The 19,842-nt window shown below is 44.8% G+C and overlaps 1 protein-coding gene across 1 annotated transcript in view; it reads right to left on the bottom strand.

Moving 5' to 3' along the window:
* Positions 1 to 729: 729 nt before the first annotated feature.
* LOC144824399 (solute carrier family 22 member 7-like) overlaps positions 730 to 19,842 on the bottom strand; it is a 259,657-nt gene continuing 240,544 nt past the window's right edge. The window contains exons 10-11 of the mRNA XM_078683509.1: positions 10,582 to 10,788; positions 730 to 950 (exon numbers count right to left, since the gene is read on the bottom strand). Coding sequence (XP_078539635.1) covers positions 890 to 950; positions 10,582 to 10,788 — 268 coding nt within the window. The 3' untranslated portion in view covers positions 730 to 889. The remainder of the gene's footprint in view (positions 951 to 10,581; positions 10,789 to 19,842) is intronic.

Below are 19,842 nucleotides of genomic sequence, written 5' to 3'. Positions count from 1 at the left end.
TGACGAAGGGACGGGAGTCCCGAAATGCATCGGGCGGGCTGGATTTTGTCTTTTTGATTTATGTTTTGATTGTAATTATGAGTTTGATGATGAAATCACACATAATGAATGTTTAGGGGGTTCTTCACATTATTCGTATAACCAAAGTTTGTTTCACAAAAAGAATATTGTGACACATATAATTACATTGAACTGAAAGAAAGTGATGTGTTTTGTCATAAATGTGATTGTTTAAACGTTGAATTGAAATAGAGTACTATTGATAATTTGTTTAGTATTAACCCACATAGCAGTGCCTGTATGAGTCCAAACCGCCATTAGGGGTTTGGCCACTTTCATTGGTTAGAGCGGCAGACCCTGATGCAGAGGTCTGGCCCGGGACCAGGGTTCAATTCCCCGCCTCGGCGGGTCTTGGGCTCAAAAGAATTCCATGGACCTGATAATTCTGCCTCGGTGCCTATTCCAATCATGGAGTCCCACTCTGCAACTCTGGGCAATAGCTTGCTTAATCTCCACAATGGCCCCCACAACGCTAAGGATGCCTGGCCTCCACCTTGGGGGTGCCCAGGAGTGGACACGTCACAGGGAAAGTCAGGATGGGTTCCACAGCGGTATTCGTACAAGCACCTTGAGACCCTTACGGGTGAGTAGTGCGCTATACAAGTATCAATTTACAATTTACAATTTTAGTGAGTAGTGTTTTACAAAAGACATTAAACATTCCAGCAGTTGGTATCATTTTGAGATTTACTAAAAAAGTGAAAGTTACAGCCAAGAAACGGTCGGATAGTTTGGAAATCTGTGATTCTAGAAAATGTAGTCTTGTGCTATATTAGTGAATCTTTAGTGTCTTTTTAAGCCAGACTGCTGCAGTGCACCAGTAGTGTTGCTAGAATGTACGCATCTGAATGACCTCTTTTGGATCCACCGTGGGGCTCATGGCTTTATCCCTGTGGACAAAAAAATATATGGTATGTTTGAGAATCAAAAACCACAAAGAGTTATGATTGTTCAGCAATTACCTACTTGACATTTAGCAGGTATTTCCCATTTTATAAATAATTTGTTGATAACCAAATCAAATCCACTGCTAACAAACTGTCAGACTGTGTGAGGTCACACATCTACTCACACCCAAGGCCAAAAGCAGGGAAAGGCATGCTGCTATCTCGCCAAACACACATTCCCTCAATCTGAATTGTTGAAATCTACTTCTGTCCTTTCTCACCTGGAGCAGCACTGCATCCAAGCAAATTCAACACACTCCTTCAGTCTTACTCTGACAGGCGCTCTATAAAAGATATTCCATCCCTGTAATTAATTCAGCCACTTTACTATCTGGCATTTTACCATTAGCAGGGATTACCCAATCCACAGAACTCATTTTGAAGTGGGCCTCGGCAGGATTCCGTAAAGTCTCAGATTTTCTGAGGAATGGAAGATGGATGACTATGACCGACATGTCGCAATTGATTGTTAATGATTTTATTCTGTTGGGGTCACATAACACCTTCCACAAATTTCTTGCTGAACTAAATGTTTCTCAAATTGGCGAACAACACCAGGTAGTTAATGAACTTTTAGAGGATGCACCCGGCAGAACACCTGGGGAATGGAAAAAGCATTTAGCTCTAGTTAGGGGTCTGGATTTTGGACAGAAGGCAATTAAAAAATGGATGGATCATGAAGACTTAGAAATTTCAGCTAATTTGTGGTCAATTATTAATAAACTTAATTTCAGTACACTAAGAGGTGCGAATTGGCGATGGATGTTGAACGGCAACTTTACCAAACTCCTCTTTCCCTTTCCAAAATGCATGCCAATGATTCAGCACACTGCTTTCGCTGTATCAACCATCCTTCAGCTAATTGGTCGCATATTATGTTGCATTGCCCTGGGATTCAGAAGCTCTGCGAGGAAATTTTTTGTTATTTGGAAACTGAATGTTGTATTCAATTAGTAGTGAATGATTTGTTAATTATTATTGGTTTTGATCCAGATCTTCTCCTTCCTGACCAATTGGTTAAACTTTTATACATTGCAATGGCAGTAGCTAGATCACTTTTATTGCAAAGGTGGCGTACTGATTTGATTCCTTCTGTCCTAGAGTGGGCCCATAAGATGAAAGCGGTTAAAAGAAGTGAACGCACTTATGCACTACGTGTGGGGGGTCTTAGGAAGTTTGAAAAAATCTGGCTACTTATTTTGATTAAGATTAGAAGGTGTCACTGCCTTATGTATGTAGTTACAAAACCATTTTGTTTGTTGGTTTGTATTTGTCCCTGACCTCTTAGTGCTCTATGTATTATCTATTAACTTTTTGGAAACTTAATATTGAGCCTAAAGGTAATCTCTTTTTATGGATGTGTTGGTCTTAATGTATTTAATGTATTGCATTTTTTGGACTTCAATAAAAAACTTTAAATAAAAAATTTAAAAAAAGTCTTATTCCAAATTCAGTTTTTTTGTGTTAGAGCCAATGCATTTGGCTGTTAATGATAGCCAGGAGAGAGTTGTTTGATGTAGTATATCCCTTTTTAAGTATGTTATTGTTGTCTGTTTCAGAGGGTTGCCCCTGACGTTCATGTCACATAGACAAAGGTGCTGATCTGCATGCTCAGATGACAGAAGCCTTGGGCACCCCAATGAAAAAATATTTTTTTACAATTGCAGAGTACTGGCAGGGTGCAAACTTTGCACACAAACTCACAACGGACTAACACCCTACCAGCAGTGTAACAGTATATGTTAGACCCCTGGGAATTGGCGCTGCCAACATGGACTTGCCAGGAACTATTCCACACAGTTTTCCACTTTTTGAGTGGAAATGCTACAATTTAACACCTGCTTGAAACAGGTGGTGAATGGGAGCTGTTGGGAAGGTGCTGAGTGGGGATGAGGGAGTGAGTTGAGACGGTAGCAGGGAAGGGGAAAAGATGGCAAACACAAGGAGATGATGAATGGAGCGCTTAAACTTCTCAGACACTCACCCCCAGTCACAGTCTGGGTTGAATCCATCATCATTCTTTAGCTCACTTCAACACCTCAATTCAGACCCTGTGCCTCATGGGAACAGTCCAGCCCAAACTGCCACGCCTGTCATTCCCTGAACCGGAAACAAGCATCCTGGGGTAGAGTGTCTGAAAAATGTCAGTGCTCCGTCCATCATCTCCTTGTGTTTGCTTTGTTCTCCCTAAGTTGGTAGGGTATGCCCAGACGTGGGTCCCTTCCTCACTTTGCCACTGGATTCAAGCTAGCCTAGCTGATGAGGGGTGTTACCCAGAAACCGGTCCCAGGATGCTTGTTTCAGGTACGTATAGAGTATTTTGGATACGTAGTCTCAGGAGAAGGCATTGGACCCAGGCCAGGTCTTGTCAGTGCTATAATCGAAGCACAAGCTCCCAAAGATAAAGTCGCTCCTAAATCTTTCATGGGAATGTGTGAGTTTTATTCTCACTTTGTACTGGATTATGTCTCTCACATTGCATCTTTAACCAAACTGCTTAAAAAGGAGGTTTTTTTCAATTGGGAGGATTCTTTTCAAAATTAGGTTGAATGGGTAAAAAAACATTTGGCAGGTTCGAAAGTGCTGAAACCTTTTGACCCTAGGTTACCGTGTTACACCATGGTTGATGCTTGCAATGATGGTTGAAGCTTTGTATTGACTCAGCAACAAGGGGTGGTTGAGAATACCGTCAGTTATGCTTTTAGAGTATTGAGGGTGGCCGAAATGTATTATTCAACAATAGAAATCGAGTTGTTAGCATGTTGGTGGGCTATCGAAAAATTCAAAGCTTATGTGTGGGAAACAAAGTTTACTGTGAAAACAGATCATGAACCGTTAGTTGCCATTTTGTCTTGGGAAAGGATTAAAGAACAGACACCCAGAATGTCCATATCAAAGGGGGGCACGAATGTACACGCAGATTGTTTTTTGCTATTCCGTATGATGTAAATGTAAATCGATACTTGTATAGCGCACTACTCACCCGCAAGGGTCTCAAGGCGCTTGTACGAATACCGCTGTGGAACCCATCCTGGCTTTCCATGTGAGGTGTCCACTCCTGGGCACCCCCAAGGTGGAGGCCAGGGCTCCTTAGCGTTGTGGGGGCCGTTGTGGAGATTAAGCAAGCTATTGCCCAGAGTCGCAGAGTGGGACTCCATGATTGGAATAGGCACCGAGGCGAGAAGTATCAGGTCCGTGGAATTTTTGAGCCCAAGACCCGCCGAGGCAGGGAATTGAACCCTGGTCCCGGGCTAGACCTCTGCATCAGGGTCTGCCGCTCTAACCATTGAGCCACACTTCTTCGAGTTGATGATGGTGGGATGATGGTGCGGATAGAGTGGATGACACTGAAGATAATTATTTTATTGCTTCTGTATATTTGGGAGGAATGTATACTCTGATGGAACGTGAATGGAGAGGTGAAATGGCCTTGAACAGAGTCATGAACACTGTTATTGGCTGTATTTCGAAGGGCCGTCCCAGAGAGAAATCTTTTTTAATATGTGTCAACCATTTGGGACGTTTCTGATGAACTATTGGTTAATGACGGTTACCTTCTTTGGAGTGATAAGTTGGTACCACCAGTGGGACTGAGGTTAAAGTTCATTAAGATGGCTCATGAAGGACATGTTATGTTATGTTATGTTATGTTGTCTTGTAAAGCGCATGGCTACCCCAGCAATGGGGCGTCCCAGCGCTATAGACCACTGGGGAACCCGTCCTGGCTATCCCTGTGAGATGATCCCTGCTGGGTATCTCCAAGGTGAAACCAGGCATCCCCGGTGTATGTGAGGGGTCGTTGTGGAGATGAGGCAAGCTAATGCTCAGAGTGTGATCCCTGGTTAGAGTAAGCACTGAAGCGAGAATTATCGAGTCCGCTGACCCTGGTCCACGAAACTGCCGCGTCGGGAATTGAACCCTGGTCCCAGGCCGTCCTCTGCTTCCGGGTCTGCCGCCTCTAAACAGTGAGCCACACCACACCACTCCACCACATTTTACCTACATTTGTCCTACTATTCTCTAGTTAACGGGTCTAGCGGTGATCTTTTAGCTAGTTAGGTGCCGAATAAATGTTGTGTGATTTTCTTCAAAAACTAGCTACATTTATTAAGCATGAGGATTCTAAGTATCACAGCAGGATTACCATCTTCTGCATAATAACTCTGCGAAAAAAGTCACCGCTGTCGTCATCCTTGGATGACAGGCCCACAGTACCATGACACATCTAGGTAGAACCCATCAGGGTACCTAATGGGTATATAAGTACTACTTATTTGCTGGACAAACCAGAGGAGAAACTTCCATTCTGACATGAAATGCTGAAGTTCCTGCATGCAGACACTCCAGGACGCAGTGGTCTGACATGCGGGCTGTCAAACTCGATACCACGAAGGGGTCCTTCATTCTCTAATTCGACCGCATACCTCCATATCTGAAAGAGCTCAAATGGCTACCATACGAGGCAAGAATAGAGCTAAAGATTGCATGTATCACATGCAAGGCAATACACCACAAAACTCCACATTACCTGGCCCAAAAAATTACGCTGTCTGGAAGCAGTAGACACTCAAGGGGATCAGCAACATTTTTCCTGAAACCAGCACTCTTCCGTAAGAAAAGAACATACAATGGAGCATTCACAGGAGCTGCACCAAGGATCTGGAATTCGCTCCCACCAAATATTAGAAGAATCCCAGATGCTCCACGATTCAAAAAGGAGACTAAGGGCTAGATGTAGGTAATTGTAAATCACCGATTCGATAATACAGAATTTTACCGATTCGGTTTTTTCCAATTGGTAAGATTCGGTATTTACCGAATCGGTAATTACCGATTCCGTATTTGCCATTCATTCCTATGGGTCTGAAGGCCCATAGGAATGAATGTAAATTACCGAATCAGTAAATACCGATTAGGTAAAATTGGGAAAAAGTCAAGGGTGGCAGGGTGTCACTTTGACACCCTGCTGCACCCCTGATTAGCGCTTGTGTGCACATGTGGCACACACACATGCCCTAAGGGCATGTATGTCTGTCACATGGCACAGGTGTAAATGCACATATTTGCATTTACACAGGAATTCCTAATTTACCACCAACCAATAGTTGGTGGTAAATAACGAATCCTTAAAGCACAAAAGCACTCTTTAAAGTGCTTCCTACATCTCATTTACCGATTCGGTAAATACCGAATCGGTAAATGATGATTCGGTAAATACCGAATCGGTAAATTTGACACCTACATAGGAAAAGGCTATTACCGGTCGTTAACGGGCGATTTCGGCCGTTACCAAACGGTAAAAGCCTACCTACATCTGGCCCTTAGTTCTTTCTGATGGGTAAATTTCTCCCATGACATTCAACAGGGATTTCTAAAACTTCTGAGAAATCTCAGTCATCCCGGATATCATCTTCTCTCCGCAGTTCAAGTAAGCTATTGTGAGCAGCACTATCATACTCCTAATAGCAGAACAAAGAATCTGTTCACTTCTCAAATCAATCTACTATAATGGGTTGAGCTCTAATGGCAATCTCCAGCTAAGGGGTTACAGTTAGTCCCTCCACTACCAACAGTGATGTTGTCTATGGTCAGGTACCTCAACCAATCCACAGTGATAGTTGACTAGGCTAGCAATACTATAACCAATGTGGATATCTAAGACCTCAAGAGTGGTATTATTTTAACCCCTTCGCTGCGGCGGCTATTCCGCCGCAGCGCTAAGGGGGCGGGGCGGCGGTACGGCGGTCCGGTGCTCGTGACGGAACCGCTCCGTCACGGCACGCGGGTGAGCTGTGCTTGTGACGGAACGGTTCCGTCACGGCCCCGCCCGCTCAATAGAACGCACCGCGCAGGCGCGAAATCAGCGCCGCGCAGGCACGGCGGTGGGGCCGTGGCGGAACAGTTTCGTCACCAGCACAGCCCACCCGAGGCTCGTGACGGAACGGTTCCGTCACGAGCATGGGAGGGGTTAAATTTAACTATGATATGACATGCTTTACTAAAAACTATTCATTCTTTTATTATTCATTTTATGCGATTTGTATATAGATAAGCACATGCCAATGCTATGTCAATGTTATTGGAATGTATATACATGCTCTTGACGTTATAGAATTATATTTCTGTGGAATTTAAAAGCGATGGAAATGTAAAGCGCTCTAACACCATCATTTTGGGTGTTCTTCGCGCTACAGAAAACACCAAATAAATAAATAAATAAAATAAAAGGGGTTTGTTCTTTGCTAGGGTGATTCTTGGCTTTACACTTTTATATATAAATATGCTAGGTACACTTACATACACTTAGATAGGATTCACATAGTAGGAGTACGCCTGATTATTGCTATGTATCTATATGCCGTTATATATTCACTGTTTTAGCACTATGGTAGAATTCTACCTTTTATTTACTGTTCGCTCCTTGGTAATGAGGGGTGTTAGACTTGGCATCTTTTGGCGTGTTTCCCCTGTCTTTTTGCTTTCTGACCTCCCGGTTTAGTGTTAAAGTGCAAGTGCTCCCGTTGTAAATTGTTATTGTGGATTGGTGTTCCCATGATTGGCACATTTGGTTTACTGGTAGGCCCCTAGTTAATTGCACTGAGTGTGCACAGGGCCAGTAAATCAAATGCTACTAGCGGGCCTGCAGCACTGATTGTACCACCCACATTAGTAGCCTGAAAAGGTATCTCAGACCTGCCACTGCAGAGTCTGCACGCAGTTTGCGACTGTCATGTCGACCTGGTAAGTGCACCCACTTGCCAGACCCTAACCTTCCCTTTTATTACATATAGGTCACCCCTAAGGTAGGCCCAAGGTACCCCTGTAGGCAGGGTGCTGTGTACGTTAAAGGTAGGACATGTACTGGTGTAGTTGACATGTCTTGGTCGTGAATTACAGTGTAATTTGTTTTTTACAACTGCAAGGCTATATGTCCCATAGGAAATAATGGGAGTTTTCCTTATAACATCTTATAAGCATATCTTCCCATTGGGACAAGATAGGGAAATGGAGTTTAGTATGCATGGACTCAAAATGTAAAAGTGCATCTTTTTGTAAAGATGATTTTAATATTCTATGTTTGGAAATACCACTGTTAGAGAGCATGTATTTTCTTGCTTAGCCATTCTGTGTGCCTCTGCTGTCTGGCTTTGGAGTGACAGGGGCTGGGGATGTGCAGTGGCTCCAGAGAGTCTGGATGAGTCACGCCTGGGCTGAATAGACCTGGGCTGCATTTAGAGTAGTGGGAGCAGATTTCCTTGCACCTGAGTGGGCTTGGTCTTCCTTGCACAATGCTGTCTCCACCTCCTGCCAGGAAGTTGGCCAGAGAGGACTAAACTGGTTTGGACTAAGCACAGTCACTCTCTGCCTGAGAGAAACAAAGGGATTTTGAGTATAAATATCGGGGCCCAGAGATCCCAGAATTTTAGAACTCGCTGAAGTCAAGGACCCTGCCAAGAAGAAGAGCTGGAAGAACTGCCAGGAGGAGTTCTGCCCCTTTGCAGTGTTGTTGCTTTGTTGGGTTGGCCTGCAGTTTCTGCTTTTGCCTTGGGCAGTGAAAGGACCAGACTGAACTTTTTTTTAACTTGTGCTGGGTATCTCCAAGGGCTTGAATCAGAGCTTGCCTCCTGTTCAGAAGTCTCTGGGACTCCAAAGTCTGTTGTTTCAGTTGACACAGAGAAGGGAAACACAAGCGACTCCGTCACCGACTCTGTCGCTGGCTCTGTGTCCTGACGGCACTGCAGAAGGCACCGTCCGCATCTTGCACGGCAACCCTGGTCTCACCAACAACAACGACTGCCACCACCGAGCTGCTGCTTGCACCATGACCCGTGGGCACAGCACTATGCACTGCCTCGCTTTATTTTTCCATCCTGGTCTGACCAATGCTGTCACTGCTGCTGACTTCGACACCCATGACCACATCGTGGCTGGGGACACCGCTCGTAGGTTTGACACCACACTGGCACATCCCACACAGCCATCTGGGTCTACCGACACCAGCTCCTGATAACCGACTCTGTCCCTTGCACCGCAACCTGCAAGCAACGCATTAAGCACCGCCTCGCCCTACACCAGAAGCCTTGGTCTCACCAACACCATCTGGACAATCGTCACTGAGCCGCTGCCTGCACCGCAACCGCGATGGACAAAGGTACCTACTTGGACAAAGGTACCTACCTCTGCCAACTAGAGACCCCCATTTCTAACAGCGGGCTAGTGAGCTAGCTGGTCTACAGGCAAACATATTCTTTGGGGCTGTCTGGAATCAATCTGGACACCAATCCCATAGTTTATGTTGTCTAAACATGCAGATCCTATATAGATTTATAGAAATTACATGACACCACCCTTGCAAGCTATTGAATATCCTGAAAGAGCCTGGAGGAAGATTAGGGTGAATCTGGTAGGTCCATTTAACAGGTTGCAGAACCAGTTTTGCTTTGCTTTGGTAGTAGTTGATTTTTACTTGAAGTGGCCAGAAGTTTAGTTTGTTCCTGAACCTAACACCAAGGCAGTAGTTGATTTTATCAGGGAACTTTTCCTCAGGGGTTTCCCTTGATATTTGATTTCTGATAATGGTGTTCGATTTGTCAATGACGTGGTTGGAGATTTTCTTAAATCTGGTGATGTCGAGCATTTAAAGACATCTTTTTATCATTCCCAAACCATTGGCCAGGTGGAACGTATAAATCATGTGTTGGTCCATTGTGTCCAGTCGGCTGTCAACAACAAGTGTGTAGTTGTCAATGGGGTAAGGTCTATGTTGTGGTTTTACAGAAACACTCCTCAGTCCACCATTCATGTTTCTCCTTTTGAGATGTTGAGAACAAAGAAGCCAGCCACCAAGAAGACTTGCCCAGGGTGGATGAGCAAATGGGTCAAGTTTGGAATGGATGCTAATGTTTGTGATGCAGAAGCAAGAACTAATGTGGAAGTGGCCAAGTTGAAACCTAAAGTGAATTTTGATAATTGCAATTGTGTTAAGATGTGTAAATTTAAAGTAGGTGATTATGTTTTCTTTAAAAGGGGTGGTTTTGGTCATAAAAGTGGTGGCAAGTTTGATGGAACGTTCGTGGTTGACAAAGTATGTGGAAATGCTGTTAGTGTATGTGGGTCTAATTGGGGGAATGTGGAAAGAGTGGTCAAATCCGTACATGGGTCAGGCTCAGAAGAGTTAAGTGTTTCCGTGAAAATTCAGGTGCAATGAAGATGGGAAGTCCTGGAAGTGATGTTCAGATGAAAGACAGGAAAGGGGTATCTGATGTCTGTGAAGTGGAAGCAGAAATTGTGTTATGTAGGAGTGGGCGTTGTTCAAAGTTACCTGTCATGTTCACGCAGTGACCCAAGAATTTTCCATTCCTATCTTTAGCTGAGCTTGCCTGTCAGGTTCAGGCAGTGTCCCTAGGATCTTACACAGCTAACCAGATGTCGCTCCTCAGCCCACTCACAAAGAAACCCCCCGGAAATGAACATTACAGAATTGCATGTTTTCTATAGACCCCCGAATATGTTCAATCTGTAAAGGTTCATCCTATAAACAGTCATCCATAAAGATTAGAGGGGCATGCCTTACCGTGTCTTTTCTGTATCCTCTATTGTGTCAGGCAGCTGCATCTTGAGGGTCTCATGAAGGCAATAAGTTATCAAGCCACTGACAATGGCCACCGAGCAGTAGATGACCTGCGGCAGAGGCTTCCATACTTCATCCAGGAGCAAGACCAGTGGAGACACAGTCGCGCCTATACGGCCAAGGAATGAGCTGAACCCACAACCATTGTGCCTGGAAGAACAGAGAGCAAGAATAGCCTGAAGACGAGGGTATCCAACTCGGTTTGGGGCAATTTATATTATAGTGTGTTGTAAGAATATTCTAACATGAATGCACTCACACATCATCATCTTCCTCAACATTTTTTTAGATCTGCATCTCTATAGTTATTTATATCCTGCAACAGAAACTTTGTGCACACCTTTTGCCGAAAAGGAAGACAATAAAATTGATTGTTCTGCAAGTATGTCCTGCAATTTTCCCTGGTATCCATTTTAAACAAAATTATAACTCTTCAGAATAATTATTTATATTGCATTCGCTGTGATAAGTCTACCACTTCCATTTGTCTCTCTTTAGTCCATCCCATTGATCCATGTCTCCATATTATCATGCCCATTTTGCTGCTTTTGTTATATTAAAAATGTAAAACATATTGTCTCATTCATCATTTTCTGATTTGCATGGGATAGTATAATAAAGTTTGCAGTAGTGTGTACTTTCAAAAAAGCAGGTGATCATTTCTGGCTAGCAGGGCTGGCACTGACTTTTCTTTGTTCCATTGTCACACATGCAATCCAGTCTAGCAATCACCTTTTAGGTCTTGTCTCGTCTGCGAAAAGCGCGCGAAAGCGCGCTCTCGCTGAGAGAACTATAGTCGTCGGCTCAGCCGACAGCGAGTGGAGACAAGAGCTGGCCACACGCACCATTAAGAAGCATGGCAGAGTCAGATTCCGACGCGCGCCTTGGGATTGGGTCGCGCGCGTGTGTTTCTGCCATAGAGAACTTTTGACGCACGTCTTGGGATTGGGTCGGCGCGTGTGTTTCTGCCGTAGAGAGCTTTCGACGTGCGGCTTGTCTTTCCTTGCCCTCTCTCTCACCTCGGTCCTCCACCCCACTCTCTCTGCTGAACACCTCGCCCCTCCCTTCCAAACATTCATGAGACTCCCAAAGCTTGCAAGATCTCTGCCTTGATTGAAAGCCAGCTAGTGGGATACGGATGTTGCTCCCAGACGTGAAAGAGCAACATGATTTTCTACAGAACACTCAGCAAGGCAAACCTTGTTTGGCGAATGACGGCTCAGTTACGTATTTACTGCCACCAGTGCGACTGACTTCGGAGTCTGCTGAAAGCTGCGTGGAACTCGAATGTGACCAGCATCTGGCAGTAAAAACACGCTGCCCTGGGCATTGCGCAAGGTTGAGGCTCCGCTAAAGTGCTTCTCGTGTGATGCACCTCTTCACAACAGACCCGACGTTTTCCCCTCGTAATTGCCAGTGTGAAAAGAGCCCTGGGCCGAGAGTGAGCTCTCTCGCTCTGACTTGGTGTCTGCGCAGTGGATGAACAGGAGACTGCTCGCGCCGGCGTGAATATTTTCCTACCTTAGCCTCCGCATTTCCACCGTGACTTCCCGCCACTGTCTCAGAAGAGACTCAGAACCGAACTGTAGCGTCCCCCCTCTGATTCTCTTTTAGTGCATTTGAATCTCACTGCCCCGTTCTTACAGAAATAGTGACTGTCCGTTTTGGCACATATTTATTGTGGGCTTTCAGCCAACCTTCGTCACATGTTCTTGTGGCAATCACATTTTCCTCCCGCCCAAACAGCGTTCAGCAAGGGCAGTGGGTCAGCCCACTTCTGCTATTGGCTAACATCAGAGTAGAGTGATGGCGTTCTGTTATTTCACAAAGATCACATCCACACACAAAGCAGTTCCCTTCAGTTCTGCTGAATACTAGGGTCACGTGTGTTTTTTTAGACTAAAACCAAAGTTTTTACTTTCAGTCAATTTTTTTTAAAGCAAAACAACACGACAAAACTAGTACTGATAAAGCCAAAAAGCAGCCAATGCCAGACCCACAGGCTTTGTCAATGCGTGTCCTGCTTGGTGTATTGTGCGATCCTGGTCAAATTAGGTCATGGCTCTGTGTGTCAGTTCCCTTACCTACGGTTTACAGGGCTATATGAATACTTTGAAAAGGAGTATAGGGTGCAAGTCTCAAGGAATGGAAAGACAGTTCTCTCTTTCTCCCTCGTCTTTCATACCGGAGCCTGACATCACGTGACCGCTGTTTGGACTCTTCCTGTCCATGACACTGACACTATCAGCAGGGGCGTGAGCTAGATAGATGGGGTATGGGGTGGAGGGATTGAAGCTTAGAATGGGGCTAGACACGGGGGAGCGCGTGACGCCCTGAGCAGTGGGTTTGTGGAATGGCGTGAGTGGAGGGGGGGCCCAGGACGGCTTTTAAGTTGTGTTAAGTTTAGGGAGATTGGCAGGGGGCCTACCCTTCTACCCTTAGCTCCAATGGAATGGCCATTAGAGGTAGCCCCAGGCCCCATACCCACACCCATGTTGTCCCTCCTGTCTCCTGGGACGATTTACGGCTCGCAGGCTGACCTCAGCCCCAGCTTGGCCAGGCAGGGACAGGCAGACAGGCCAGTTCATCATGCCAGGTGGCCTGATGGCTTCCCCTAGTCAGCGGGGGAGCACCCCTTGAGAGCGCAGGGCTAAGCCCAGACATCTCTCCTCTAGGGATGGTCTGTAAACATCCGTGGTGGTGATGTCCTGCAGATGCTGTCTGACCAACTCCAGCGGACACGTCACACCACATCCCAGGCCCGGGCTCTCCCAGTGCTGCCGCTCACGGGCACTTCCCTCCCCCCCTCCCCCCCTCATGAACAAGGGGACAGCAGATGGTTTCTTGAGCAGGGCTGACACAGTATGTACCTTTGTATCCATTAATGCAACCATTTTTTTCCCCAACGACCATCCCCAAAAGGCATAAAAAGTGCAATAACAACGTTCTTCTGAGGAATGTTTTTATGCTTTGCTGACAGTGGCGTCGCTATCAATGGTACAGCAAGTGCAGTGACACCAGGGCCCAGGGTTGTTAAGGGCCCACTGGGGAGAGTATGTGGCCTAACAAGCTAAGGCGGTGGAGCTCAAATCTGGGGAAGCGGGTTCGAGCCTCGACAATGACGCTCATCATCCTGTGATTCTGGACAAATCATTCAATCTCCCCGTGCCTAACAAAAACATGCACGTTTTTAGTGCGCTGCACCTCTTGACAACAAACGCCGTGTTTTCCCCTCGTTCCCAGGTGCCAAAATCTAAATGTTGCTGTTTTTACCTAAACAAACGCCACTTGTAAACATGATTCAAGGAAAATAAACCAGTGGAGTTTGAATAATGGCAGTATCCTAGCTTGGTGTAAACTCCTTCGTGAGTCACAATGAAGCAGGAGTATCTTGGTACCCTTCTTTACTCTGCATTCTCTGTAAACATATGTATCCGTGTGCACGTTTTCACCAGGAGACCCCTCGGCGAGGGCCTCTCACAGTGCACGATAAGCGAAAGCACTGTACAGGAGTAGTGAACAGGCTCAGCTTCATTCACAAACAATGTTTATATACCAATTGCAAATAATTATTTTTTTAATGCAAATCATAGTCATTTACAATGCTAGTAACTCAAACTTTAATGCTGCGAGACCTATTGCATTGCAAATGCTTGTTTTATGACCCAGCCCACATCCAGTTGGTGGTAGTACTGAAACCAGCTGAGATATATGTCTAGAGGATGTATGACATTACAACACATGCTTTTACCACGCATGCCTTTACAACGCATAGTGCTTTGAGGCGCTGGATAGTGAATAGTTTAATTTACTATTCCAACTCCAGTCCCCGTGGATAGTAGGGAAGGTGTTGGATAGTAAATTAAACCTATTCCCTATCCTAGAGCGCCCCCCAGCGCAATGTGTTGTAATGGTTTGCGTTGTAAAAGTTACGTCGTAAAGGCACTGCGTGGTAAAAGTTGCGTTGTAAAAGATGTTTCCCATGTCTAGATATATTAGTTCTTCTGTTGAATAAGTTTTCAACTTATACACTTCCAATTTCCAATTTGCAAACTGTTGGGAAAGTCTGCCAAATGTTTACACTTATCCTCTGTGTTTAGGTATACACATTAAAATCTGCACTCATACTTTTCAAAATACTTGAAACTATTTTGTTACATCAGCCACAACCTCTTATATACATCATAATTATCCTTGTCCAATAGAATTTGTTTTACCACTGTGTTGATTTGTTTATGGAAAAGGAAAAAAATGCTGCCTGCTTCTGCTGGGTCAGTTGCACGTGCGCCAAGAAATTCTTGCCTGGTCCATGGACGTCTTTTTGGGGTTGCCAGTGGTGGCAGCTGTGGCCCCTGGCTTGCCCCTTGTGTCCCCTGGCATTGTTTTTGCAACCCCTAGCTTCAGACATGGCAAAATCAGTGCTACAAAACCAGGGGCAGCTCGTCCTTATGGACATCGGTTGGGGCTCGAACCTCCTTTTAAAAAAATAATTTTTGTTTATTACACATATATGCCCACATGCATCAAAAGGAATTGCATTCGCAAACGGTGCGAATCGCAAAATTCGGCCGTTTGCGAATGCAATTTCATTTTTTGGATGCATCATTTTTTTTTTCACAATTTAAGGAATCGCAATTATTTTGCGATTTCTTAAATTGCGAGTGCATTTAAGAAATCGCAATTTGTGATTTCTTAAATGCAATGCATTAATAATTTTTTTTTGCGGATTCGCAAATTGGAAGGGGTAAATTACCATGAAGTCAACCTTCATGGTAATTTGCGAAAACTTTCAAGAATGCACAAAAGTGCATTTTTTGACAATTTTATTTTACACACACACATGCCCTTGGGGCATGTGTGTGTGAAAAATGAACTTAAAGATACATTTCAGAGGTGTAGGGGGGAGGTCCTTTGAACCCTCCCCTACACCCTTGAAATGGCATTCTCATTTTGCGATTCCTTAATTGCGAATCGCAAAATGAGTATGCCTTCCCATTGATTCCTATGGGCCTCTAGGCCCATAGGAATCAATGTAAAGGGATTCCTTATTTGCGATTCGCAAAATTGGGAATCGCAAATAAGGAAAAATAAGAAATCGCAAAAATATATGCGAATTTTTAATGCATAGGTATTTGCGATTTCTAGATTGCGATTCCTCAATTTTCGCAATTTAGGAATCGCAAATACCAACAATGATGCATGTGGGCAATAGTAAATAATAGTATATTATTCAATATTAATGTAATTAAAATGTAGTACAATTAGCTTAATATGACCCTCCACAGTTGCTTTTGAGCTGTTTGAGCTAGAAACAATTTGTTTTTGCAAAAATCTGCAGATTATGCAGTTGATGATTGATTATGTGGCAAATGTGGCAAATCTATAATTATGCAAAAATCGCCGCAGCCACACAATCGCATAATTCCAGTGGCCCTGATTATAGTTGTATTCTTGTAAAGATGCTACATGGCTGTTTTGGCTTTTTCTTCCACTGTAGCCCCCTTTCATCCTGACTCAACTTTAACAAGACTTATCAGTGAAATGGGGACTGTGAGATCCTTGTTTATTTTGAAAATCTGTAGCGTTCCACCTGAGGAATCCACCTGTTTGAAAGTTAAGGGGTGCCCAGAAAAAATTGGAAATAGAATGACCAATTACCACAATCATCTACAAGATCCCAGTTACACTGCTCTTTGAAACCCCTCACAACCTCCATACAACAAACGCATGCAAGAAATGCTGTTGTATGAATCTCAATGGAGCCGCTAGTATGGATACCAAATTCTAAAGCTGGTTATTTTCATAGGCCTGGGCGGTAAATTCCGTTCCGCTCGCAGAATTTGCGGAATTTGGGTAATTTCGTGTTCTGCGGAAATGCCAAAAATTCCGCGATCCGCGGCTTTGCGGAATTTTTAAGTTATTCACTGTTATGACATGGCAAGGGCAGAAAAATAAAAGGTTGTTCCCCATTGCTGCTCCACCATAAACCAATTCCAGGCTATTCTGACATGACAGAGAGCCTATCCGTTAGGTGCCCTCTGTTTGATGGAGGACAAAGAGCACAGCTGTGGGCTGGGAGGGGAGGGGACGACATACAGGGTGATGGGGATTGGAGGCAGGACACCTTGTATTATTTTCATATATTTAGTAGAAGTGGATCGGGTGTAGTAGTGTGGGTGGGTGATAGCACACCATGTTTTTTTAATAAATGTTGGTGTGTGGACCATATGTAAAAGATAAGTATTTATTTATTTATTTTTGAGATTTGTAAAGCGCGGACGAATGCCCGTGGGCGTCTCGTAAGTAGCAAAAGAATTTATATTACTTAAATATATGCGTGGGTGGATGTTTGATAGAGGGTGGTGTGGGTGGGAGGCAGGTCGTCAATATATTTTTTTATTTGATGGGTGTTATGGGTAAGGTAGAGAGTGGAGGTGAGTGGCAAGATACTATGGGCCGGATTTATATATGTTGGCGGTGACAGACTTCCCTCCCGGCCCACATAGTGGCCTTCTTGCCCAGTCTACAAGCAGCCTGACCTTGAGTTTTGCCATGGCAGAGACTACTCTGCCTCCGCCGTGGCCAAATTTCTCTAAAGGTCCTTGGGAGCAAGTGCCCTCGGATAACTGGCTACATGTCTGCCCGCCCAATTTAGATGGGTGCACATGTAGACATTTGTTACTGTTTATCACCAACAGGCAAAACCTGTTGGTAAAAATCATAATAATGCCCCCCCTGCCATTAAAGAAGACTCCCATGGCAGGGGGGCATTACTTTTTTTTAATCTGTTTCGGGATTTTCTTTTTATAAAGAAAAAAAGAATACTCTGTTCTACAGGAATCCATCCCGCTGACACAGCCGAATGTATGACATTACAACGCATGCTTTTACCACGCATTCCTTTACAACGCGGTTTTTACAACGCATGCCTTTACCACGCATAGTGCTTTGGGGCGCTGGATAGTGAATTGTTTAATTTACTATTCCAACTCCAGTCCCCGTGGATAGTAGAGAAGGTGTTGGATAGTACATTAAACCTATTCCCTATCCTAGAGCGCCCATCCAGCGCAATGCGTTGTAATGGTTTGCGTTGTAAAAGTTGCGTCGTAAAGGCACTGTGTGGTAAAAGTTGCGTTGTAAAGGATGTTTCCCGACACAGCCCCGTAGCACACAGTAAAATGCACTGACAGGAACCACTGTGATGGCCATTCTTGGCAATGCTTTTATACATGACTGCCTGCTTGACGGTCATTTATACATTAGGCAGGCGGTCCCTCTGTCATGGAGATGGAGTAACTTATTCCGCCCCCAAGGTGGAACAGTGGGCTGTCTGCTATGATATACATCAGTGCCCAGGTGTCTTTTTTATTGTTTCCGAGGGTGAATGGTGAGTAATGCTAAAGTTGGAATGGAAGGGTAGCAGGTTGCTATGTATCATTTTTAGGTCTCGCGACCTATCGATGCGCGCATGCGCATCGAGCGGAGCGAGAATTCAAGCGGCGAAAACATCATGAAACCACCAGCTTTTTGCTGGCGTTTTCTTGCAGTTCATGTGAACCACGTGAGCAACATGCACGCGCATTCACGGCCAGGGCTTCTCCTCCCCTAATTATTCATGGCCGGCCGCAGGCCGGCCGTACTTTCACTTTCCCGCTTCTCCTCCCCTAATCATTCATTCCCGGCCGCTCACAGCACATCAAAGGGCTTCGCCCAGCGTGCGCTCTGCATTCTCTCCCCAGCCAGCTTCCCCCATCCCTCGCACCCCCTCCTCCTTCAGGCCCCCACCATTTGCTTCCATAGCTTGCAAAGACCTCACAGAGAGCCTTTGACGGTATTGTCCTTGCTGTTTGCAAACATCGCATGTCTGTTTTCTGCCTCAGCACCTTCTCTACCAGAATCAGCGGATTCTTTCAGTTTACCACAGTGATCCATTGCTTCATACCTAGCGTGTGATCGATTGTGCTTCATACTGCAAATCATGATCGGTTATTTACATTGTGACATGTTCTCTCTTGCACTTAGGGGCACGTGATCCGTTTCCACACTTCAGCTTTTAATTAATTCTGTGGGCCCCAGCGTGTGATTAGCTTTGCTTCCCCACCAGCACGTGATCAATTCTGAATACATAGGGCTGCATGTTATCAGTTCACCATGTGGCAGCATGCGATCATTTCTCCCTGCCGCTTTATATCCATTCTGCATGCTGGAGCTTCAGATTAATTCTGTTTACCACAGCATGTGACCAGCTCTTCATATAGTAGTGAACAATCAACCATGTGTTAACATGGCCACGTCTCCACACGCCAGCGTCGTGCCGTCATACCAGGAAGTGTTCATTAATGCTGCTCTGTTACGTATTATGCTGCTGCGTAACGGATTATACATATTGTGATTCATTTAGCATATTCCAGAATGTAATTAAATTCCACTTATCTCTCTGCAACGTGATCAGTTGTTCACAAAACAGCATGTGATCAGTTACGGACATTGTGATTCATTCTGTATTCCACAGGACACCGGTAGTTCTGCATACACTGCCAACATTCGATCGGTTCTTACACGCCAACATGTGAATCATGCAGCATTTTCTAACGTGATCAGTACTGCATACCCTAGCATAGTGATAGTCAAAAGAGGACCTAGAGGGCAGGGGGTAGTAAAACGGGCAAGCATTTATTTACACATTAGCTTCAGTAAAAGACAAGCATTGGCATAGCCAATAGGTCTCGCTTGTGGGACCTTATAAGTATTTTGTTTTGCAGCACAATATCCTTGTAACTAAATACTTATAAGGTCCTACAAGCGAGACCTATTGGCTATGCCAATGCTTGTTAAAATTTGGGTGGGAGAAGGGAGTGATGGCAAGAAGGGGGGAGTATGCAAGTAAACAAAAAGAGAGGGCGGTAGAGTGAAGAAGTAGGATTCCTTCTCCACAGACATAGTTACACAAACAACAAGAATCCTACTGGGGGAGTTAGGGAAGTGTTGCTCACAGTGATGTGGGAGCACTTAGTGTTTCGTAAAATACCCCTCACACAACAACAGGCCCCTTGGTGTCATGCTTCATCATTGGGGTCTTCGCACCCCTCTAGCGGGATGCGGCGTGCTGCGACCTACGACTACGCGGGAGCACTTATAGTTAAGACTATGTGTGGTGTGTGTGATGCATGTGATAGGGATATTTTTATGTGAGTGGTGGGATAT

The sequence above is a fragment of the Lissotriton helveticus genome, chromosome 3_1 (genome assembly GCF_964261635.1).
Source record: "Lissotriton helveticus chromosome 3_1, aLisHel1.1, whole genome shotgun sequence".
Taxonomy (NCBI): Eukaryota; Metazoa; Chordata; class Amphibia; order Caudata; family Salamandridae; genus Lissotriton; species Lissotriton helveticus.
This window is presented reverse-complemented; position numbering and strand designations above follow the sequence as displayed.